Source organism: Myodes glareolus, chromosome 14 (genome assembly GCF_982192425.1).
Source record: "Myodes glareolus chromosome 14, mMyoGla1.1, whole genome shotgun sequence".
Taxonomy (NCBI): domain Eukaryota; kingdom Metazoa; phylum Chordata; class Mammalia; order Rodentia; family Cricetidae; genus Myodes; species Myodes glareolus.
In genome coordinates, this window is record NC_142039.1 from 44,797,925 (window position 1) to 44,823,559 (window position 25,635).

Sequence of the window (25,635 nt, forward strand, 5' to 3'; positions counted from 1 at the left end):
TCCATTGCCAGTGAAGGAATGGGTGTATTGACAAGCCAAGAGCAAGCAGGTGAAGAATGAATGAATCTTTCCTTCTTCCACTGTTCTAATAGACTTCCAGCAGAAGGTGTGGCCCAGATTAAAAGTGTGCCTTCTGGCCTCAAAGCCTGGATTAAAGACATGTTGTCTTCTTGCCTTAAGATCCCAATCATAAGTGTATTCTCCATTTCTGGATTGTAGCTCCTTCCAGGTAGAGTCAAAGTAACAACCAAGAACAGCATCACAATGGGGTAGGTCAACAGAAACTACAGGGAAAAGAACATATCACGAGGAAGAGCTACATGGGGGCATCTACAGACCAGGAGTCCATGGAGAAATGTGAGAGCAGAGGTGTGAAAGAGATTGAGGAACCTGAAAGTAGATAAAAAAATCAAATGTACAAAATTCAAGAGAAATGTTGTTTGGTTTTTTTTTTTGGTAAACAAAGCTTTTTCCTAATTACCTATGAATTTGCTTTTCCTGTGATTCCTGTAACTCAGCACCAGAAATCATCAAAATATTCCTATTAAATCAAATTGCAGAAATGAGTAAAATCAAATGATTCTATTAAAGCATTAATGTGGCAGAATAAGAGAGTTTATACTGCTTAGAGATAATGATTTGTAAGCCTTCCACTTCCTTTAAAACTTATCTCAATATACATTGTAAGTGATACAGAGACAAAAGAAAGTAAGATCAGTCCTGTTCTTTACCAAGCAACCGAAAAACAGAATGTCAGGTTTACTAGACCCTTTTCAAGCCCTGCCCACTTTCTCATCCCAGTTGTCATCATTTGGATCTGGAATGTTCCCTCAAGTGTTATGCAGCCTGTTTCCCCTATGGGACTATGGTTGCCCTCTTAGCTTCAGCTGTCCAATTGACTTAGCCTAGAGTTAGATGAGGGGGTCTCAAGTGGGAAATTGCCTCACTCAGAATGGTCAGTAGTAATATTTGTTGGGTAATTCCTTAACTTATAACTGCTAAAGCAGGACCCAGTCACCTATGGGCGTTTTCATCCCTGAATAAGTGGACATGGATGTATGAAAAAAGAAGTTTTCCTCCATGGTTTTGACTTCAATCTCTGCTTCCAGATTCTTGCCTTGGGTGTTTGCCCTGACTTCTCTCGGTGATGAGCTGAAACCTGGAAACTTACTCAACTCAACTGATTAAAAATGAAGTTTTGAATCTAATACTCTGAACCATTCATTCCACTAAATAGTTCTAAGTCAATTAAGAGTAGTAGAGTTTAAGTGAGCAAAAGAACCAAACCATTAGTACTGTTTTATAATTTATCATTCTAGTTATCAGATTGGCTTTAAATTTATTATTTGCAAATACCATTTGTGTTCATGATAAGAAAAAGCAGAAAAAACTATCATAACTGTCTAAAATTACCCCCAAAATATTTTACTAATAATTACTAATATTCATTAGATCACAAAACTTATAAATTAGCCTCTGAAAGGTGTCATTGACTACTGAACTAATATATTCTATACTTTTATACATGAATATATTTAATATAGAAAATTTTTGAAATTATAATTATGACATTTTTTCCCTTTCCTTACCTTTCCCCACATGACTCTCTTTCAAGTTCATGGCATCTTTTTTCTTTAATTATGGTTATGTAAGTGTGTGAGTGTGTGTGAGTGTGTGTGTGTGTGTGTGTGTGTGTGTGTGTGTGTGTACATATACACATACAACTTTCCCTGTTTATATAATGCCAGTTTTAATTTTGAAGAGTCTGGGTTCATACTGGTAAGCAAAGACTAAGCCTCCTGACCTTTTGGACCTCTGATTATAACTTAAAAAGAAATAGAAAAAAAAGAAAGAAAGGAAGGAAAAAAGGAAAGAAGGAAGGAAGGAAGGAAAGAAGAAAAGAAAGAGAAAATTGAACACATGAACTTTGTGAAACATGTGTACTAGAGATCTCTGCTATAGGAAAAGAAATAAGAAGTACTGAGAGATACCTAGGAAGGCAGTTCTAGAGAATTGCTACAAGATTCTATTTAGAAATCTGCAGGAAGGGTAAACTATGATTTTCCTGATATGTCAGAAAAAGGTGTTAATATCTTGTCTAAGATCCAAATTCTCCTTAATTCAGTAAGATTTATCTTTAATTCATAACTTAAAAATAATTTCTCATTCAGTATTTAAGATAATTATGTGGTCTTCAAAAACATCCAAATGTTAAATCCACCCTTTTCAGTTTAACTCAAAAGATTTCTGAAGTATCTTGCTATAAACTCCCGAAAATTAAGTTTATTTTAATGAGGCAATTGTAAAAAATCTTTTAGAAAGCACTAATTAAAAACTTATAGTAAATAAGTGATGTAAATGTTCAGTGTGCCCAGTATTACATATTCTAAAAATATGTCATAAGCATGTGTGGTACATTTATTTATGTGTGTGCAGGAGAAGGGCTCCTGAGCCTCTGTACACATACTGAAGTTACAGGAAGGCCTTTACTATCCTTCTTTATTGATCTCCACATTATTTTCTTGATACAAAGTTTCTAGGTGAACTTCCATTTAACTATTTTCTAGTTGAGGCTCTCAGTCAGCAAATACAAGTATTCTTCCTGTTATCATCATGGCCTCTGGGCACAGACGTTACAGCTGTGCACACCTGGCTAATTATGTCACTGCTAGGCATAAAAAAAGGTCCTCATGATTGTGAAATAAGCATTCTAGCCCATTAAAGCCATATTCCTAGCTCTTGTGATTTAAAACAGCAACACGTACCCCAATCATACATTATATTATTAGATTTTAGCATTTAAGCTTCACACAAAGTATAAATGATTAAACAGATATTAATCGTAAAAATAACTATGCTAAAGGTTTCTTTTCTCAGGACATGATGTATGTTGTAAAAGTCTCTAGTCAATATGTTCTGTATACCGACATAGCTGCATAAATATGTGCATGGATATATGACACGTATTTGACTATCAAATAAACTAATTTATATGAGCAGTCAAAGTTCTTATAATGCTTCAAGTGGGTGAGAAAGAATTGTAGGTGAGCCTCTCTCTTCATTTCTATGTATATGCTTTTGAAGGATAAACTAATCACTCTTGTATCTTTTATTGCTTCTTCAAAAATTCATGTATTAATAAATTATAGTTCAAATTTTACAATAGAATTCTTCCTTAAAGATTGTACATCCCAAGGCATCCTGAAAATAAATCCTGATGTATAAAAAAATAAATAGCACTTATGGTGGCCATTTGTATGAAGAATTAATGAAAACATTCCAGAAGATATTTAGAGAAGGGTGAACACCAAAGCTTCTTAAAACATTTCCCCAAATTCTTAAAGTTGGAAGAAACAAAGCAACTTCACCGTGGGATAGACCTTTGTGTGGTGAAGAATATTTTCTTAGTTTCTTATAGTGTCCACATAAAAAGGGTTCTATGGCTTTTTCTCCTGGCTCCTGACAAGATTTTTCCACTTTTCTCTAAATATTTTGTCATAAAATTCCTTCTTATGATTTATAATCAACTCTGGATTTCTGATAAAAACAGGAAGATATAGAAAATTTCACTTTAGGCCTTGGCAATGCAAGGGAGAACTCCGAGACTTTTCATCAATGAAAACTCTGTGAACTGACTCTGGATCCAATGACTAAAAAAGTAACAGAGAAACACAAAATAAATGACCAAGATCCAGAATTTCCCATAAGACTTGCAGTGATGTATAGAGAATAAGGAGGGAAGATAAGGGATCTCTTCCAACAGAAAGGAACCATGTTTGCCAGAACCCTTGTCTTTCAGACTTTTGTCTTTCACTGGGATTCCATGATTGAAATTACTAAAGGAATATTTCTAAAAGTGTACAAAGGTTTGCAAGAACAAGAAGCTAGCAGGGAAGATACCACAAGCCTGAAACTCCTTTCACTATAGACAAAATTTCAGGGAGAATACACAGTATACAGATACAACCAATGGCAGAACCCAAAGAATCTTTCTGTCTAATAGGGACACTGACACTCCTCTGCTTCCCAGACATTGGGGAAGCTAAGGCAGGAGTAAGGAGATCATATGACAAACTCCAGCTGCAACAGCCTCTTTCTCTATACTAGTATGTATCTGGCTCTGCAACTTAATATTACCCACTTATCCTATCTGGAGGAACCACTTCAGCTCCTACAGGTAGCACAGGTATTGAAATTGCAAACCAAAATGATCAGGTATGTCCAACAGACAAGAAAGGAGTGGCAAATCTGTACCTCCAGCTGCCCTTAGGATCACAGTTTGTGCCAGAAAGTGTATGCTATTGAAAGTTTTTTTTAATTTATTTTTTTCAAATTATGTGTGTCTGTACTTGGATATGGGAACATAAGTGTTGGTTTCAGAGGAGGCAAAATATTTGGAATCTTCTCACTGGAACTGAAGTTACAGGCAGTTGTGAGCTGCCACTGTAGGTACATTAAATTGAGTTTGGATCATCTGGCAGGGTGATAAGTACTTTGACGTGTTGAGCCCCATCTCCTGCCTGGTATATAGATTTTACTGCAAAGGGAGAATCTGGGAAGAACTTTACTTAACCTAACTCTTCTTCAAGGTTGACTACCTGATAAGGATTAAGTCATTAGGAAGCCTCTGGAATGTTGCAGGTACAGAGGGCCCAACTACACTTTATCTTGGGATATCTTTAGACCCCATAATTATCATTCCTTGCATGCTTTAGTTTCTGACCTAATATCCTATGACTAACTGACAAACCTTTTGGAATACAGTAACTTCAGAGATCACATCTTTCCTTTAATAAAAAGGCAAAGACTCTGATCAAAGAGCATCTGAATATTGTAGCAGATATTTCCTCACACTGGTTTAACACAACTACCCAATGTTCCCACCAATGTATTTGAAAACTACATTCACTTATGAGTTTCATTGTTCTGCTATTATAAAATCCAATAAAATTCTTGTCATCTTAGAACAGAGTCAGAGCAACCTAAATTTATGTTCCAAACTCAGTTACTCTTATTTGGCTACAGTATAAACTATCTCTTACCATTCTGAAGAAAATACGTGTTTATGCATCAGCATTGCATAGGATCTCGAGTCTACTCATATAAAAAACCTCCAAGCAAAAACTTGAATAAGCATTTTTCTACACCATTCCCAAAATTAATCAGAGGTTACAATTACCGCACAGAAATCTTAAAACCATAGAAAAGCATTCTACCATGTGGTAAAATTTTTCTCAAGGTTTTAAAATTATATTAAAGTTTGAAATTTTAAAAAACAGATAATTGTCAAAATTGAAGTTAAAAGGACAAAAATACAGATTACTGATTGGTGCAACTACAGAGAAGAAGGGAAGTGATGTAATGTAGAGTAAAAGTCATAGCAAGCATACCAGAGAACAGATAGACAGCGAAGACAACCCAGTGACTGGAGAATCATATTCCCAATAGATAGGAGGCAAAGGAGGGTGCAGTGAGTTCCCTCAAGGAGGCTAAATACAAAAACCTCCAAAATTTGATTAAAGATTAAAATCTTACAGATAAAGTCTTGCCTATTTGAAACAGAATATACTTAAAATAAACCAAAAAAATCACCTTATCTAAAATGATCAAATTTTTGGAAAGGAAAAATGTGCACAATGACAGTCACCTGTGATGTTTGGTACTCTATGGTGCCTTACTGACAAACAGGTTCAAAATAAATAATCCAAAAGAAGGAAGTCTCTGGAGTCGAATGGGGCACTGTTACCCTATTTTAGGGTAATTGATTTTTAGTTCTCTCTCAATCTACACTAGTAGATTTCCAAATGACTTTTTTGAAAGGCATTCAGTGTTATTTAAACATGCTCCATACTCGCTCCATTATGCTCTCCTCCCCTCAACTACCCCAATTTAAATCTTCCTGTTCCATTATTTATTTTTAACCATTTATACTAAGAAATTTTTCTCCCCCTCCCTTGAAAATCTCTCCATGTCCTTCCTTAGTAATTTCATAAACTTTTCTGGTATTTCAAATAAAACACACATATTTGAAGATACGAAGCTAACATAGAGGAGATAAAGCATGTAACATTTGTCCTTGTGGACCTGGGTTACCTCATGCAGAATGATAGTTTTCAGTTCTGTCAGTTTTACCTGTTGATTTTATGATTTCAATTTTCTAAATAGCTGAATCATACTCTAATGTATAAATACATCACATTTTCAGTATCCACTCCACAGTTAATGAATCTATTTAATTTTCTGGCTACTGTTAATAGACCAGAAATGAAGCTGTAGGTGTCTCTAGAGTAGGATACGGAGTCCTTTGGAATATCCCAGAGTAGAGTAGCTGAATCATGTAGCAGATCACTCACTCACTTTTTAAGGAAACTCTACACCGATTTTCACAGAGGCTGTATCACTCTTTATACCCAACAGCAGTGTCTAAGTGTCTCTCTTTCTCCACTTGCATGCCAATATTTATAGTCTTTAAGAAATATTAGTCCCTTGATATGGATAAGATGAAATCATTAATAATTGTAATTTGCTTTTTTCTAATATCTAAACATTAAACATGTTGAATATTTTTAAAGTCGAAGATATTTGTATTTTATCTATAATGCCTCATTTTAAATGAATTTCTTCTTGATGTAAGTTTTTTGAGTTTTATATACTAATGCTCTGATATTTATCAGCTGGTAAATATTTTTCCCATTAAATATGCTTTCTTTCATTTTAATGATGATATCCTTTACTTTATAGAATATCTTTAGATTCATGTAGTCTTATTTATTAATTGTTTTTCTTAATGCTTGTGCAACCTGGAACCTCTTCAGAATTTTTTCCTACGCTGATAACCTAAAATATATCCCTTAATTTCTTCTAATCAACAGATTCAGCATTATTAGGCAGGTTTCACATTGCCTGAGGTCATCGATTCATCTGGAGTAAATTCTGTACAGCACGAGAAGGAAGGATCTAGTTTTACTTTCTATATGTAGTTACCCACTTTGATCAGCACCATTTGATAACGATGCTGTCTTTTCTCCAGTGCACATTTTTTACCTCTTTGTGAAAAACCTAATGGCTTTAGTAGTGTGACACTGTATTATACATTTATTGATGAATGCATTATTTTTATTCCAATGCCATGATTTTTTTTCTCTAACTTTGTAGTCAAAGTTGAAATTTGGGATGGTAATAACTCCTGCATATTTATTTTTAGTCTTTTAAAAAGTTTTTGAGATTATAAAATAGTTATAATATATCTCCCTCTCCTTTCCTCCCTTCAAACCCTCCCATATATCCAACACTGCTCTCCTTCTAATTCATAACCTTTTTCATAATTTGCTGTTTTATCTATTTAAGCATTTAGATAATTATTCTATATTCCCAAATATAAGCTATTGAGTCCATACAATATTTCTTGTATGGATGTTTTCAGGGATAACTGTTGGGAGACACAGTGCTGAAGAGGGAATTGAGCACCTACCTCTTGACCTACAGACCACAGGAAGTATCTGTCTACCACACTCCCTCCAAGGAAGCCATACCTACTCCAACAAAGCCATGAACTTGGAAAATGAATTTTATGCCTTAATAATGCTGAAGTATGCATGGGCAGCCATTCTGTTGAACTTGTCCATATTGGGTTTCATGGTCTAAGTTAATGAGGGTGACTGACCAGATATCTTCCTCAGTAGTGCACCAGATCTCATTACAAATGGTTGTGAGCCACCATGTGATTGCTCGGAATTAAACTCAGACCTTTGGAAAAGCAGTGCTATTAACTGCTGAGTCATACCTCCTAGTAATGCCACTCCAATAAGCTTATTGGGACTAATTACATGCAAATTACCATAAAATTCTTTAGGTTAAAAGGTATTTGGTACATAAAGCAATAGTTAATTCTATAGAAGTAGTTGTGCTCAAAACAGTACAATATGTGTTGATTCCTTCTAGGAATGTTTAGATTTGGTCAAATATACACAGTCTTACTTCTAGAAATCCAGAAAAACGAGGTGTATTAGGGAGTGCATCTTTTAATATATGCTAACAAATGCCTAGCTCCAAGATGAATAAAACAAAATCTTTTCAGCCAAAAAATAATTATGTTCCTCTGGTGTACTTCCTTATGAGAATTCTTTAAATTCACAGGTCCTAATACCCCAATCACCTAGATTCATCCAAATTTGGTCAAATAATACAATTCTTTGTTCTCTTTGATATCAAGGGCACCTTCCTATACATAAAGCTCTAATAAAATGTCAGCTTAATCCATCAACTTTTAAGTAATCATGTGATGTGGGATTCCCCTTTATATGCTGTGAATGTCACTGGTTAATAAAGAAGCTGCTTTGGGCTTATTGCAGTGAAGAATGAGAGAAGTTGGGATTTCCAAGCAGATAGAGGAGAAGAGAATAGGCAGAGTGGGAGAAACCATGCAACCACTACAGGAGACATATGCTGAATACCAGGCAGAACCTTACCAGTAGGACCCAACTGTGTGGTGATACACAGATTAATATAAATGAGTTAGTTTAAGATGGAAGAGCTAGTTAGAAATAGCTTAAGCTGTTGGCCAAATATCATTTGCAATGAATGAAGTTTCTGTATGATTATTTCGAGTCTGGGTGACTGGGAACAAACAAGCAACTTCTGCCAACAGAATAGCAACCACAATCTGGGGGCATGGATCCACTTAAGACCTAAAGAAGTTTGTTTGTTTTTTGTTTTTTTGTTCTTTTTTAAAGAGGACTTCTAGACCCATAAAAATTGGAGTTAAGCACAGTTTCTTGGTAGGCATATTTTTTTATTTTAATTTTTATTTTTTTATTAAAAATTTCCACTTCCTCCCCTCCTCCCACTTCCTTTCCTTCTCCTTCCCCAAACCCCCTCCCCCTCCTTCTCCAGGGCAAAGAGCAGTCAGGGTTCCCTATCCTATGGGAAGTCCAAGGTCCTTCCCCTCTTCCCCCAGGTCCAGGAAGGTGAGCATCCAATAGACAAGGCTCCCACAAAGCCCATCCATGCAGTAGAATCAAAGCCCAGCGCCATTGTCCTTGGCTTCTCAGTCAGCCTCCACTGTCAGCCACATTCAGAGAGTCCGGTTTGATCATATGCTCCATCCGTCCCATTCCAACTGGCTTTGGTGATCTCCCTTTAGATCTGTCCCATCGTCTCAGTAGTTGAATGCACCCCTCGCGGTCCTGACTTCCTTGCTCATATTCTCCCTCCTTCTGCTCCTCATTAAGGCCTTGGGAGCTCAGTCCAGTGCTCCAATGTGGGTCTCTGTCTCTATCTCCATCCATAAACAGATGAAGGTTCTATGGTAATATGCAAGATATTCATCAGTGTGGCTATAGGACAAGGACAGTTCAGGCACCCATTCCTCTGCTGATCAAGGAACAAGCAGGGGACATCTCCTTGGACACCTGGGAACCCCTCTAGAGTCAAGTCTCTTGCAAACCCTAAAATGGCTCCCTTTATTAAGATGTATACTTCCCTTCTCCCACATCCACTCCTCCTTCATCCCAACCATCCCATTCCCTCAAGCTCTCCCCATCCTCCCCTTCTCCCTTCTCTCCCCCATCTCCCCTTATCCCCACCTCACCCCCATCCCTATACTCCCAACCCCTGCCCAGAAATTTTGTCAACTTCCAATACCCAGGAGGATAACTATATATTTTTCTTTAAGTACACCTTCTTATTTAGCTTCTCTAGGATCACGAATTACAGGCTCAATGTCTGTTATTTATGGCTAGAATCCACTTATGAGTGAATACATACCATATTCCTCTTTTTGGGTCTGGTTTACCTCACTCAGTAATCCAGTGTTTTCTATCTCCATCCATTTGCATGCAAAATTCAAGATGTCATTGTTTTTTACCGCTGAGTAGAACTCTAAAGTGTATATGTGCCACACCTACTTTATCCATTCTTCTATTAAAGGGTATCTAGGTTGTTTCCAGGTTCTGACTATTACAAATAGTGCTGCTATGAACATAGTTGAAGAAATGCTTTTGTAGTATGATAGGGCATCTCTTGGATATATTCCCAAGAGTGGAATTGCTGGGTCCTGAGGGAGGTTGACTCTCAGTTTCCTGAGAAACTGCCACACTGATTTCCACAGTGGCTGCACAAGTTTGCATACCCACCAACAATGGCTAAGTGTTCCCCTTACTCCACTTCCTCTCCAGCATAGGCTATCATTGGCATTTTTGATTTTAGCCATTCTGACTGATGAAAGATGGTATCTCAGAATTGTTTTCATTTGCATTTCCCTGATCACTAAGGAGGTTGAGCAAGACCTTAAGTGTCTTTTGGCCATTCGAAGTTCTTCTGTTGAGAATTCTCTGTTCAAGCTCAGTGCCCCATTTTTTTAATTGGGTTAATTAGCATTTTAAAGTCTAGATCTTTATATATTTTGGAGATCAGACCTTTGTCTGATGAGGGGTTGGTGAAGATCTTCTCCCCTTCAGTAGGTTGCCTTTTTGTTTTAATGACAGTGTCCTTTGCTTTACAGAAGCTTCTCAGTTTCAGGAAGTCCCATTTATTCATTGTTGCTCTTATTGTCTGTGCTACTGGGGTTTTAATTAGCAAGAGGTCTCCTGTTTCCATGTATTGTAGACTACTTCCCACTTTCTCTTCTATCAGATTCAGTGTGGTCAGATTAATATTGAGGTTTTTAATCCATTTGGACTTGAATTTTATGCATGGTGATAGAAATGGATCTATTTTCATTTTTCTACAGGTTGGCATCCAGTTATGCCAGCACCATTTGTTAAAGATGCTTTCTTTCTTCCATTGTATAATTTTAACTCCTTTGTCGAAAATCAGGTGTTCATAGGTTTGTCGATTAATATGTGGGTCTTTAATTCGATTCCATTGGTTAACATCCCTGTTTTTGTGTCAATACCAAGCTGTTTTCATTACTGTAGCTCTGGAATAGAGTTTGAAGTCAGGGATGGTAATGCCTCCAGAAGTACTTTTATTATATAGGATTGTTTTTGCTAACCTGGGTTTTCTGTTTTCCCATATTAAATGTCAGTTGCTTACAATGTACCTCCTGTTTATTTAGGTAATATTATATCCTTCTGGAATCTTTGATGTAATGAAAAATGATAACTGTAATTTTCTTTAATTATGATAAAAGATAAAATAGATATAAATATTGTAACTGTATTTCTTGCTTGATAATTTTTTTATGTGTAATTTTAATACGTTAAAGTGAAAACGTCCCTTTTTAATAAGACAGAAAAGAGGAGGCAATGTGGGATCCCTCTCTGTATGCTGTTAATGCCATTGGTTAATAAAGAATCTATATTATGCCTATTGCTTCACAGAATAGGGCAAGGTGAGATTTCCAAGCAGTTAGAGGAGAAAGTAAGAGGAGTTGGAAAATACATGTGGCTGCTGAAAGAGACAGACGCCAGACACTGAACAGAACCTTACCAATGGGCCATAACCATGTGGCAATGCACAGATTAACAGAAGTGCATTAGTTTAAGATGTAAGAGTTAGCAAAAAATACGCTTAAGCTATTGACCAAACAGTATTGCAATGAATACAGTTTCTGTGTGATTATTTTGGGTCTGACTGGCTGGGAATGAATGAGGAGTCTCTATCTACATTCACCAAGCCAATTATTTTAACTAGCTTAATGAACAAAACAGCACCTAAAATGTTACATTAAATCAAAGTATACACTCTTGGATCTTCAAATGGATTCATTGCCCAGAATTATATTTAGAGACCATAAAGAGGGAGTAGATAAGTATTTCTTATATTTACAATAGACTTGTTAAAACTTTTTCTTAAATCTTAAAACAAATGTATAAGTTTTCTAAAAATTTTAACCCTCTGAATCTTTCTTTAGCAATGCATTAAGGTTAGAAATTTAAAATAGTATTCAAGCCTTGAACAGTAGAGATTGTTTATCTCATATCACCTAATACTGCAGTACCCAAAATAAATCTAAATGACTTTCACATTTCCAAAATGAAGATAAACATTATGCCAACACATAAACACACAAACACCAAAACAAAATTTGTAGAATAAGGAACATGTTGAGGGTTCTGCCAAATGCAATTCAAAACTTCCTGTCACATAACCTTTGAAGGCCCAAAACTGTGAGCCTATTTCCACTTTGACCAAAGGTGAGAGAGTTGGAACTTACCTCTATTTCTTCAAGGTTATTTTGTTTCTACCTCAAACAAAGGTCTCCCACCTTCATTTTAATAGAGAGTTCTACTCTCTCAAGGTTATTTTCAACAAGTGTATTTCTAGCTCAAAGAAAAGTCTAAGGATTCAACTAATAAGATTCCAGTTCTCTTAAGGACATAACATTGTATTCCACCCAAGGAGTGGTTTGTCTACAGAATATTTTGGTCTAGGGTGTGAGCGTGACTTGTTTTGTTCTAGAAACAGAATATTTAACTATGGATGTAGCCCCTGACCTTCAACTGATCTTTTCATTTCATTGTATCATGTTAATGCAGGTTTTTATCTTACTCCTACCTCTTGGGGTCAGGGTATTTTAAGCAATTGGAAATTAAACATGGGTGACTTCAGTATTCACTGAAGCTCCCTCTCAGTACTATTCTGTATTTCTGTTTTATTATTTTTAAATCTGCCTTTGTACTCTTTATTCATATTTCTAATCCCTACACCCCTACCGTGGCAAGTGGTATTTTGTTGAGACTGGTCCCCCACCTATCACACCTTCTGAAAACCGCTCAACCGCTTCTAAAGGACATTTGTTTCACACAAAGAGCACAACTACAGCAAGGTTAAAACCTTAAGAAATACCAAAAACTCTCAATATCATGAAAATGAAGAGCCTGTGAACTTCTTACAAAAAACACAAGTTGAAATGGATAACGTCTTTATTATGAACTCATCCAGGTGCACAAGCATTCAAATAACAACCAAGGGTCAAATAAGCACCGAAACCCTACTGTCCACTTAGAATTTCCTCCCTTAATTTATAGGGGCCAATAAACCTACAGGATTTTTTTTCTAGTTTGCTCAAGTCAAAAGTACTCCTGGACATGTAGGTCCTTATTGTCAAACAAATAAGGAAAGAGAAACTGGTAAGGAAAATTGGATTCAGATTTCAATGACTTCTAGGGGTTAATGGACCTTTGTTTCTTTCTTTTATTTGTATTCTGGTTAAACTGAAGGAGAACATACAGTATCGTTTTATCCTTGAAGCCATCCCTGTAACCATCTCATAATTTATAGAAAAGTGTAAAACAGATCGTATCTAACTGTTACGTGTTACAGTGAGTCACATTAGCTGGATTGTTTCTTTGTGTTAGAAGATGAGGACCTCATGTGTTCTTCCTAACTGTAGACACATGTTTTGTGAGAAGTAAAAACATCATTTACACATTTTTGTCTCCTTGTTGTTAGGACCTTTCCTCTGACAGAAAACAAGTAAAAACTTCCTATCATTTTTAGAGTTCAGACTCAGATTCCAATTTTTACAAATGTCATAATCATTCAAAACTTTAATTTAAAAAGAGGACAGCCTGATACACAAAATGATAGGGCTCAAAAATTTTCTGTGTTTATAACATATTCTGCCCAGTCAGAGACTCACTATGAAATCATGGCCACAATGTGAAAGATTAATAAAATCTGAATGTTAATAAAATCAAGATAAATTGACAAAAAAAAACAAAACTAATAAAGGTTTGATGAAAATCTGAATGTGGCAAGAACTCTGCTAAGAATATGCCAGGAATCATAAAAAAAATGTTGACAAGGGACCAGATAATATTTTATTCCATGAACCTCTAGAAGTCATTGAAATCTGAATAATGGATCCTTGAAGTATCAGATGTAGGGTCACCTAACTGAACTTATTACTATGAAAGTAAGAGAAGTTGTTGTTGCATAGGAACCATTACAGTAAATTCCATAAAAGAGTGACCAACAGAGCCTCCAAATGATGTTAAGGAGCCCATGTACTGAATTAAAGATTTTTTTTTGTTTCCTTCTAATGTGCAACCACTTTGGGCTTTTGTTACTGATGGCATGAATATAACCAAATCATAGCTACCTCCTAGAAGATTCAGAGAAATGGGCAAGAGAGGATGGGTAAAACATAACATAGAAAAGGTGAACAATATCGAGTTAGTTTTAGGAATGTACAATCATCTTTGTATCAGAGAGTATAGTATGTACCTTTCTCCTATGAAAATTAGTGTGCTCAAAGTGATTTTACCTTGGTGACACTTATCAGAATAACTATTGTAGAGTTTGAGAGTTACAACTATTGCTATGTGAAATGGGAGTCTGTGGAGAAGAAATTGTCCACCTAGGCACAGGCCTCTAAGAAGATTTGCAATCAACAAACAGTCAATGGCTACAAGGCCAGTCAGAGTCCATCAAAACTGCCATCTGGAAGGAAAATGGCTATAGCAGGGAAAAATGAACAACACTGTTCCTTGGTTCATAGCAATGTCAAGAAGTAACACAATGAGACTACGTAGCCTAGAAGGCAGCCTTATGCAACATACCAGGAAGAAGAGACTGAAAGGCACATACTTTTAAGAAGGGCGGGATCAGAGAAAAATGCAGAGCTGAATAAAAATCAATACAAAAAGAAAAAAGTGTGTTTCCAATTCATGCTGCGTTAACAAACATTGCTCTTTGCAGAAAGTAGTGTAACCAAGCTTGATCCAAGTTTTATTAGAACTCAATAAGATTTTTCAGTATTCCTTTAGATGCTGAGTCCCATTAACAATTTGTACTCTCTTCAAATCGGTCACCCTCTATTAAACATTCATGATATAATACAAACCTCTACATGACTTCCTGATTTAGAAAAGTACCTACAAAGAACAATAAGGACAGCAGTAGAATTTGGAAGCAAGGACCTTTGTCGGTCAAAATGGTATGTCTGCTAGTGATAAAATGTTTGAATAAAATCCCAAGGTCTAGAGTGGGTTTCCCTCTTGGAGTTGTTGAAAATAGAGACTACTGAGGTCTTACATAATATAAACTACTGCCATTACTCATGGCTACACATCAGAACTGTTTAGATAGATCCTGCTGATGAATGAAACGTACAGTTTGCTTCTCCAGCAAGGAAAAATAAGGTTTAGAATAGTCTAGAACCCCTTTCCACATTAAATGACTTTCTTAGTACCTAAACATGCTAAACATGTTTGTCAGACACAGGTGTTACCAATGATACTACTTGACACTTGCTTTGGTCATCAGCCACCCTAGCATGAAGTGGCCAGTAGTGTAGTGATGGCACAATCGACACATGCAACCAAACCAGTTTTATTTGAGTTATCCTCATATATTCAGAAAGAAAAGCCATGATTTGTTTTATGGGTGTAAAAATATATTCTCGGGAAGATAGTAGACTCCAGCATGGATGCTACTGATCCTGTTTGTTAAATGAGAGTGATAGAAGTATTACATTACATATAAAACATTTGTGTTTTGGGACTGTTGATTACAGTGGCTCTCACCCTAGTGTGTATACAGAGATAATCTTTACACATTTTGTGGTTAACTGAAGATTCATATTACTAAAACTAATGAGAAAACTGACAGTTGTGCCATTTTAACCCAGTACTCGCAAATACCTAAGTAATCCTCAAGAAGAAACAGGAACCATTGTGGAGGACAGAATGGTCTAAAAGCCTGACGAAATGTGAGGCAATGTATGAGAATAGTTGATTTCTGTCTAGACGAACATGACCACAAGGCATCTAGAGAGTATATGAATTTTACTACCTAAAATATGATGCAGTCATAGCATGAAAGTAAGTAAAGCAATACAGATACAATTAGGTCGGTAGTTACTGCTGTTAAAACTCCCTGAGGGAGAGTCATGGTACCCTCACCCAGAACTCTAGAACTTCCTTCCTTCTGACGTATGGTGTATGTAGCCTTTGGGGCAATCTGCTATTGCATATAAGAGGTTGAAAGTCTACTAAAGGTAGGATTCCTGTGAAGCAGCATTCACTAGTCAGAACCAAACAGCAGGAGGACTCTTTAGAGATGCAGCTAACTTTGATCCAGCCATGTTCCCGTAAGTAACCTCTTACCTGTGCATGAATGGAATCCTTTCTTTGTATTTCCTAATGTTCTCTAAGACTGGCTAGACATTAATTCAAATCTCAGGGGAAAGAAAACAGTATCACATTTAAAAGAACTTTGCAATCATTTCTCTAGACTACAACTGTATGAGGGCACAAGGAGTCTTTCAATATTAGCCCTTAAAGATGGCAATCCTCCTTGTCTTGGACACGTGTGACAATGTCCACGTCGCATATTAGGTTTTCTTAATTAAAGTGGGGAAGTAAAGGGAATAGTATTGATAGTTTCCAATGAATAGAAACCATGGATGTTTTTAAGGATTTTCCAATGAATAGTGCAGCAAATGAGGACAGGAATACCACTGTACTGAAACTGAGAAATTCGATTTTATTTGGGACATGAGAGTAATTACATACAATTTTTCTTACCTACAGGGAAAAAAGGAACACTTTTAGGTTTGTGGTTTATGTATGAATTTACTCACTGGAATTAATCTGGAAAGCATTCATTTATGAAGCCTAATTGGCACTTATAGCAGATTTGATTCACATAGTGTTGTTTTAAAAGACAAATTTTACTGCAGAAGTAAGAGTGGGGAGGGGCTGAGAAACTGTCTTTTTTGTACATAGAATTTGAATAACTTCTGTTTGAGGTAATAGAAGGTTTTATGAAATAAGTCGATATATGTGTATTTACAAGTTTTATATGTAAAATTACATTAAAGACATCAGTTTTTTGAAAGTATTAGTTTTGGAAAATGAAACTATAGGATAAGTTATTTAACATTAAATTTTAGTTATGGTGTTTGTTTATATTGTAAAAGTCATTGTACTTTAGTAAATTTTATTTTGAATATATGAGTTTAGGTGTTTTATGTGCATAAATCTTTAAATTTTACCCACTGTTATGATTGACTTCTTCCAGAGATACCCATTTCTTTTTCACAAATTATCTAGGAATAGTTTCACTAAAATAACTGCGTGTCTGCAGTTTTGCTCCTTCTTCTTGTGAATGGAACTTACTGCAGAGGAAAGGCCTCTGTCTGCTTCTCTGATGAATCACAACATTGACGAGCAAACCAACACTGGCCATTATGAAAACTTACTAAAGCAGGTGCTTTGCAGGACAGGGAAAAGGGGGAGAATTCAGCTTCCTAAAACTTCTGTTACCATGTCATTGAAGTCAGAGTTTTATTTTCTGTGTTTGAATTTATTTAATGTCATTTTACCTGAAAATTTATTTCAAAAACACTTCATGTACATTACCAGGACCCCTTCCCCTTCCTCTGAATCTTGTGTATCCTACCTTGGCAAAAGTGTGATCTTTCCTTTAATTATTTGTATTAACTGTACATACAACCAACCTGAGTCCATTTAGTCTTCTTCCTAAGGACATATGCCCAGAGATGAACATGAATTTAGACAGTCATTGCAGGTGTTTGTGCCTGAAAGAAAACTTATTCTCACTCTCTCAACAGTCACTGAATGATGTAGGAGGGCCTTCTTTCTATGTGTTGCTTTCATTGGTTAATTAATAAAGAAAACTGCTTGGCCTGATAGGTCAGAACATAGGTAGGCTGGGAAGACAGAACAGAATTGTGGGAGAAAGAAAGCAGAGGTAGGCAGATGCCGTGCTTCTCCTACCCAAGACAGACAGGGGTTAAAATCCTCCTGGTAAGCCATGACCTCATGGTGGCATACAAGTTATTAGATATGGGTTAGTCAAGATGGGAGAGTTAGCCAATAAGAGGCTAGAGATAACAGGCTAGGCAGTGTTTGAAAGAATACAGTTTCCGTGTAATTATTTCGGGTTTAAACTTGCCAGGGAGCTGGGTGGCAGGAATGGGGCCCTCTGCTCTTTATGCAACAATTGGCTACCTGTAATTCTTGTTTTACAGGTGGGATCATGAGGATCTTTCTCTCTATATATTGGCAGGTCAACTGATGATCATTCTGATCTTACTCAGGCTACTTTGTTGCTGAGAGCTCATAGGAATATTTTCCTTGTCATGTCTAGGGGTTACTGTCTAGCTACTGGTGTCTAGAGCTTCTTTCCCTTAAAATATTTCAACCACTTCTTCTATGATTTTTTTCCTGAGTTTGGGTCTAGGGGTTTCTTCAAAGATATATCAGTTTGGGTTGGACATCCACAGATATCTAATACCTTTAGCCATCTGTGGATCTCTGTAATTTTAACATATGTTGGAAAAAGACACTTTTTTGATAAGGGGTTAGAGCTACATTTGTCTCTGAGTATAAAGTTAATCATTTAAAATCACAGATATTATAATGGCTTAAGAAAAACAGATGTAGGTTTTGCTTTTGTGTCTATTATTTTTCCGAAAATGAGTGGTTGACCTTTTCTTTATTTTTTAACAGAAGTAGGTATGAATTCTTTCCTATTAGGTAGTCTTAAATTCTAATTAGACTGCTGTTGATTATCTCAAAAAAATGTACAGCTTTGCAGAATTGTGGCTGTCTGGCCAACCAAATCTTTGTTGTGGGTCCTACGTTTCACTTCTCATTAAGACTAGCAGTTACAGCTTTACTGTAACACTTTGCACAGCTCTTTCTAAGAGTATGAGAGTGAGTTCTGAGGAAGGAGGCCTAAGACACTTCCAGATCTCTTCCTCCAAGTTCAAATAAAGGATATCTTCAACTGGGAGGTAAAACAAGGCTATCAAAGACATAATAATTTTGGACGTCTTGTATTTCTCCAACCAATGACTCAAAAGAGGAGTGCATCTGTAATTGGGCTTTGTTCTCTTGGAGAGACCACTATTGCTTACGTGGTGTGACTCTCCCTCTTTATCTATATACTTGTCTATCTATCTATCTATCTATCTATCTATCATCTTTCTATTCATATTTCTATGTATCTATCATCTATCTTCCTCTATCTACCTACATATGTGTCTTATGAAATAATATATTAGCATATGCCTTTTAAAAGCATCATAAGAGCTATTAATCTATCTTTCTCTATATATATGACCATTCTCTCCTCCCCATTAAAGTTTCACATAATTTCCCTATTAGCCACTTCACAGCACCCATCTTCTGATATGCATTTTTCTAGAACTCCTTCTTCCTCCACTCTTTATGGTCCTTAATACTTTCTTGTCTTCCTTGGGTACTTCAGGTTACGTGATCAAATGCAAAGATTCATATCTACAAATAAAAGAGAGCATGTGATATTCTCTTTCTTGGGTCTGGATTGGTATATTGTATTTTCTAATCCAATCAATTTGCCTGAAAATTCATGATTTCATTTTTCTTTACAGATGAATAATATTCCACTGTGTATATATACAATGCCTTCATTATTTATTTATCAGAAGGTCACTTACATTGTTTCCATTCCCCAGAAAAAATATCCAAACCCTCTTGATTAAATACTGAATATTATCAAATTTAGAATGGTGGTTCACATTCACGACAAGATTCTCTTCATCCCTGGTGTTAGAAATACAGCAGTCATGGTGTTATTCTCAAGCATGAAAATGAAGCAAACTAATGACCTGTGCTGTCCTTGTCATATCAAGGACCAAATTGAGTTTAAAATATTACAAATTCATAGAGTATGAATATTATAAATAAGCATTTATTCCCCAAATATATAATGACCTGAAGAGAATGCCTTTAAAATGTTCAGGTATAATTACTATATTAACTCTTAGTGCTTACGGTTGAAGAACTTCTGGGAGCAATCCCAAAAGAAGGAAGTCACCCATTTCCAAACTATTAGTGCAAAGATAATTATGGACCTACATGTGCACAGTGCAAGAGATTTGTTCTATAGTCCTGTTTTACAGAAACAAATCATACAGAAAGCCCCACAGAGGGATGAAGATTTCCTCCACAGGATTACTGGTTTTTTTAATGGTGAATTGGCTATTTATTGAGTTGAAACATGCAGATTTTGGTGCTCTTGGTAATTTTTTATATTATATATTGATACATAGTGTCTATGTGTTGTACATAGACTTCACATATTTTTATGTTCACGCTATGTATAACTATTTTATTAATAACTGTTGTAGAATATTATTTTAAGGTGTGTTATTTTTGTTTGTGCTCTGGATTGTTTATTTAATGATGCAAAGATGTGTTTGATTAAATAAAATTCACCTGCAGTCAGGAGGTTGAATCAGTAAGGAGCTGATAGGAAGTTGTAGGGAGAAGCCCGGAGGAGGTGGGTTAGCAACACTAGATCAGTGCAAGTGACAACCACCTTTTATTTAGCAGGGACATTCCTGGTGCTGCTGGTGTCAAACCTGGTGCTGTGGGAGAATGTGGCCTCTGTACCTTTGTGCCCCAGCTGGGATGGTTCCTGCCATGGGACCCTCAAGAACATGTTTAATTATGCCCTGAGCCTGTCTTATGAACTCCAAAACCAAACTGCAGAAATGTTAAGTGACTTTGTAAGTAACTCACTTACTTCTGCCTTCTTTCTAATGGGGACTTTCCTGCCAAAGACTACTCTAAAGAATAAATGCAGCAACATCATGGAACAAATTTCATAGGGAAAACAAACCATCAGTGACTGATTAAATCAAGAAGGGAATAATTTCATGGAATCTCAGTTATACTTAAGACGGGAAGAAGCTGAGAGGCTAGACAGGAAGATAAGGAGAGTACATGCCCAGTGATTTCAAAATTAGGTAAAAAACAGATTTTCTTTAATTTTTTTCTTTTAGCTTTAGTCTTTATTTTTTTTAAATTACACCTCTAATTTTAAGAATTATTTTTCACATGCCCAGTGGATAAATAATGTGTTTGGTGTGCAAGCACAAGAACTTGAGGCTTCCAAATAATCCCTGAAATTCAAGACACAGTAAGACACCTCTATAAACCCTGCACTTCTGCAGAGAGATGGGAGACATGGCATGAGAATCCCTGAGTGTTACTGCGCCAGCTAGGCTACCTTGCACAGTGGTCTACAGCCAGGAACTGTCTCAAGAAAGGTGGAAAGCAAACTAAAACAACTGTGGTCCTCTAATTATACATTTCTTACTCTTTATACACTGACATATGGACACCACACACAGACACACAAGCACAAAAACACACATCCATATTTTATATGCACAGAGATTAAAAAGTTATACACTCTTTAAATGAATTAGTATTCTCATCATATATTAACTTATTCATTTCCAAATTTAAGATAACTGTTTTTTTTTATCAGTTGCTGGATGTCCAGTACGCATCAGGCAGGTGGTACCTTGATGGGGCCCAAAGCAGTTGCCACACTTCCACCTTTGGAATCATGCTACCTGAAAAGGAAACTGAACAGATGAAAGTGAGTCTTGAGTGTGTGTTTTAACCTAGAAAATTAAAGAGTTCACTGGCTTGGTCTTGAAGGTAGTCACTGTGGGTGCAATCACACAATCAAAAGAATGGAGGAGGGGGAAGCAATAAAAGAACAATCTAAGTTACATAGTTGATAAATTATAAGTAAAATTTAAAGCTAAGTAATATTGTATCAGATCCATAAATTGTTCATTTAGAGAACCTGTTTTACCAATGCCCACACCTGGGGTTGTCATTGTTATTATATAGGACACTTTGAGCTGAATTCCATACATGCTTAACTGTATTCATTTGTATTCATAGGAATTAGAAACACAGTTTTATTTATAATACATGAGGAAAGGCTCCTATGTTTTCAACTTTGCATGGTATCTGTTGACTTTGAAGGCCCTCCTGTTCTCCTTTGATTTCTAACCTACATGTCAATTTTTCACTAAATTCTCTGCCTTCTCCTGAGCCTTAACTGAAAGTGAGCTGAACAAAATGTTCTTTTAAGATACTACAATTCTCGCCAGGCAGTGATGGTGCACACCCTTAATCCCAACACTCTAGAGGCAGAGGCTGGCAGATTTCTGTGAGTTTGAGGTCAGCCTGGTCTACAGAGCGAGTTTCAGGTCAGCTAAGGCTGTTACAGAGATACCCTCTCTTGAAAAAAGAGGATACTTCAATCCCCAGGATGCAGTTATATCCTGTGTTGTGATATCAGGGTCTGTATATCATGCCACCCCTGCTTGCTTTCCCCAAACATAGCATGATTTAACCTGAATGCCAAACGTCAAACATGAATACATCAAATCTAATTGTTCTTACACCATGATTGTGCTAGTTTATCAGTAATTTGTGCATTAGTGAAAACAATATTATTCTCATTAATAATAAGTATCAAAACATAAGTAAAAGTGAAAGAAGAAAGATGATGAGATAATATATGTAGACATAAACTTCCTTGTTGGAAACTTCACAAAACAGTCTACTGATAATGTTGCAATAGATCCTGCTAAAAGTTATTACCCAAGTCTCACTTGTTTCAGTGGCTTAGATAAGAAAACTGAAGTTCATAGATGTTACTTCACATGCATGGCCAGTAAAAACGGCTCTGTGCGTTGCATCCAATTCAAGTATTATTAAGTATGACTTAGTCATATCATACTATTTCCAGCAAACTTTTTATATCACAATTCACTTAGCCTTTTATCATATTAAATATTTCCTATGTGATACCTAGCAGCCATGTCCAAACTGTGTCTCAAGGGCACATACATGCTAGAAGAGCTATGAAAGGAGCCTAACATATTTGTATGTTATGTCATATCACAATGATGAAATATTGGACACTAGTGGATCATTAAAATCTTTTCTACTCCTTTTACCTCGTTACCAATAAACACCAGTCAGGAACACTTTGATCAGGGGTGGTTTTCATCTGTTATCTTGACAATGAGCACACTCTGGGAGGTCAAACTTTTATTCTGCCCATCAGTTCTTTTTCTTTTTAGAAATTGATGTGGGAGTCCCCTCTGTGTGCTGTGATTACGATTAATGAATAAAGAAACTGCTTTGGCCTGTTGATAGGGCAGAACTTAGGTAAGCAAGAAAGTGCTGGACTGAATGCTAGGAGAAAGAAGGGTGAAGTCAGAGGATGCTATGGATCGGCTGCTGGAGATAGATGTGCTGAAACTTTGCTGGTAGGCCACGACCTTATGGTGATAAAAAGATGGATAGAGAGTTAAATTAAAATGATAGAATTATCCAATAAAAAGTTAGAGCTAATAGGCCAAGCAGTGATTTAATTAATACAGTTTCTGTGTGATCATTTCAGTTCTGGGTGACCAGGACAAATAAGCCGTTCCTTGCAACAAGAAATAATTGTTTTTATTTTATGTAACATATTTTTTCTGGGTGCTACATTGTATTACATGTGTCCCTCATGTCTAAGAAAACCAGAAGAAGGTATAAGGTCTCCATGGAGGGCAGTGACATAGGGCTGTGAGTCACTTTGTGGGTATTAGGAATTAAACCTGCATCTTCTAGAAGAATAGGCAGTGCTCTTAGCTTCTTTGCTATTTCTCAATCTATCACTCATTTTTCTTATTCAAAGTAATACTGTTCATTTGATCTTCACCTGTGCATGTTTAAACATAGGCTCCTCAGCTGAGTTTTATGGAGACTGATGAAAGCAAAAATATCAAGTTCAGGTTTACTTCATAGGATATGTAATATAAGGTGTTAAGATTACTTGAATTTATAAATGAATGCATCAATGAACAATTTCAGGGTTTTATTGTATAAGAAATCCTGTGAGAAAGAATTTGGGCTACTTGCCACTGGATTGTTGGCATCAATTTTATGTGAATGTGGTTCTATGGCCACCTATTTATTTACTGCTCATTCTTAGTTTCTTGTGTACAAGTAAAGAAACCCAAAAACATTGTTTTGTCCAGGAGGGCCAATGGTAGACTCTCAGAGGAAAGCAAAATATTATCAACTATATTTAGTATTGGAAAATGTAATAATCCAATAAGATTTATTTAGTGTCTTTCAATCAAACTACAGATCAATGTCTGAATTTTGTATTTCTATAACATGTACCACCTACAAAATTATTTCATAATATGTAATAACACATGCTTATTTTGGGGGGTGAATGCCACATAAACTACTAATATTGTTGCTGTATTTCAGAAAATGTAATGCAATTCTTTAATTATGGTTGTGTAGGCTATAGTCCTTCTGCAAGAGATACTCATTTTGTTGGGAGCTTGGAAAGACCCTCTGCATCATGTCGTGACTGAGCTGAGTGGTATGGAAGAAGCCCCTACTGCAATCATAGAAAGAGCTAACATTGTAGAAATAGTAGTGAAGGGACTTCAAGAAGGTGTTAGAAGAATACTTCGCAAGGTTTGTAGTCTCCTTATGTTCCTTTGCTTTTTTTGTGCATTTGATAGATGAGTCCTGTAATAAGAAATTTGATACAGCAAAATTTAGTAAGCTAGTGTTTTAGAAAGTCTTGCTTCTAAAGGTTTACTAGTAACACAAAACTTCTCTAGGATATTTTATTCCATATTTCAAGAATCTCAATATAAAATAGATGTTCTTCATAGTCTTCTGAGAACCAATCTTTCTTTAGCAGCACAAAAGGCTCCTAACAATATCACCAGTGCTCTATATCACAACTATCCCTGGAATATTTGCACCTGAAAGAATCAGGTCATGTTCTAACCAAGTCTAAGATTTCCATTCCATGAATTCTGCAGCAAGAGGTTTAGTTGAAATATGGAAATGGGCAATGATTTCTTTTAAAATTAGGAAAGAATAAAGAGTAAGTCAGGGACAATACTTATGATATGTTAAATTTCTTTCATGACAAAACTGATACAAGGTCCTATATTGTCTCTTGGTTAAAAAAAAAAATTTATGTCTATGGGTAAGTAGCACCTTCCCGCTTCTCCCACTGCCTTATATGCCAGAATATCCATAATTTGGCCAGAAAAACTATCTAAGTATCTCTCTTGTAGAATTTTTGTGGACAATGTATTCCCACTACTTAATATACTTATAATATAATAATATAATTTAATATAATTAATCATTTTAATATAATTTAATATAGTTGGGTATATTAAATTCCATGCTTTTGTCTGAAATTCTCCAATCCTAATTCCCACCAAATGTTCATTTACAACTGATAATAAATAAAGATCATCACATAATCATTAATAATAAGTTACTTTGCTTTTCCTCATTAGATTTATTCCAGATTCAAAGAAATTGAGGAGTACCCCATCTGGAAGGGACTGGCATCCTTGCAGTCACCTGATGAAGACCTTCGTGTTTTTGCATTCCATAGCTTGTTTCAGTGCCTGAAAAGGGATTCACGGAAGATTGACTCCAATCTAAAGCTCCTGAAGTGCCGCTTTGTCTATGACAGTGATTGTTTTTAATTTTGACATGATTGCAAAAATTCTTTTATTTCAGAAATTTATGCTTTTATAACCTTTGAATATTATGGACTTTATATTTTTAGTAAAAGTTGACTCTTTAAAGAGATAATGTCTAAAATTACATTTTTTGAACCAATCTTTTGTTCATGTAATACAAAATTTATCAATAGCATTGGGATGTTTGCATCATAATTTGTCATCATTAACTGAGTTTTGTTTACAAGTAAGGCAATTCAAAGTTTACCATCCTATTAACGCAAAAAGTGATACTGTGGTTTATCCATTCTCCTAAGAACTGAAAAAGCTTCAGTACTTTATAAAAGCTGGCACTC

At 35.9% G+C, this 25,635-nt stretch overlaps 1 protein-coding gene across 1 annotated transcript; it reads left to right on the plus strand.

Annotated features, from left to right (window-relative positions):
- The first annotated feature begins 16,008 nt into the window (after positions 1-16,008).
- On the plus strand, positions 16,009-25,303 carry LOC125396296 (prolactin-6A1-like). Its single transcript, XM_085698879.2, has 5 exons — positions 16,009-16,039; positions 20,292-20,470; positions 21,238-21,351; positions 24,081-24,260; positions 25,109-25,303. The coding sequence occupies exons 1-5, from the start codon at positions 16,009-16,011 to the stop codon at positions 25,301-25,303; spliced, it is 699 nt and encodes a 232-aa protein (XP_085555005.2).
- The last annotated feature ends 332 nt before the right edge of the window (positions 25,304-25,635 follow it).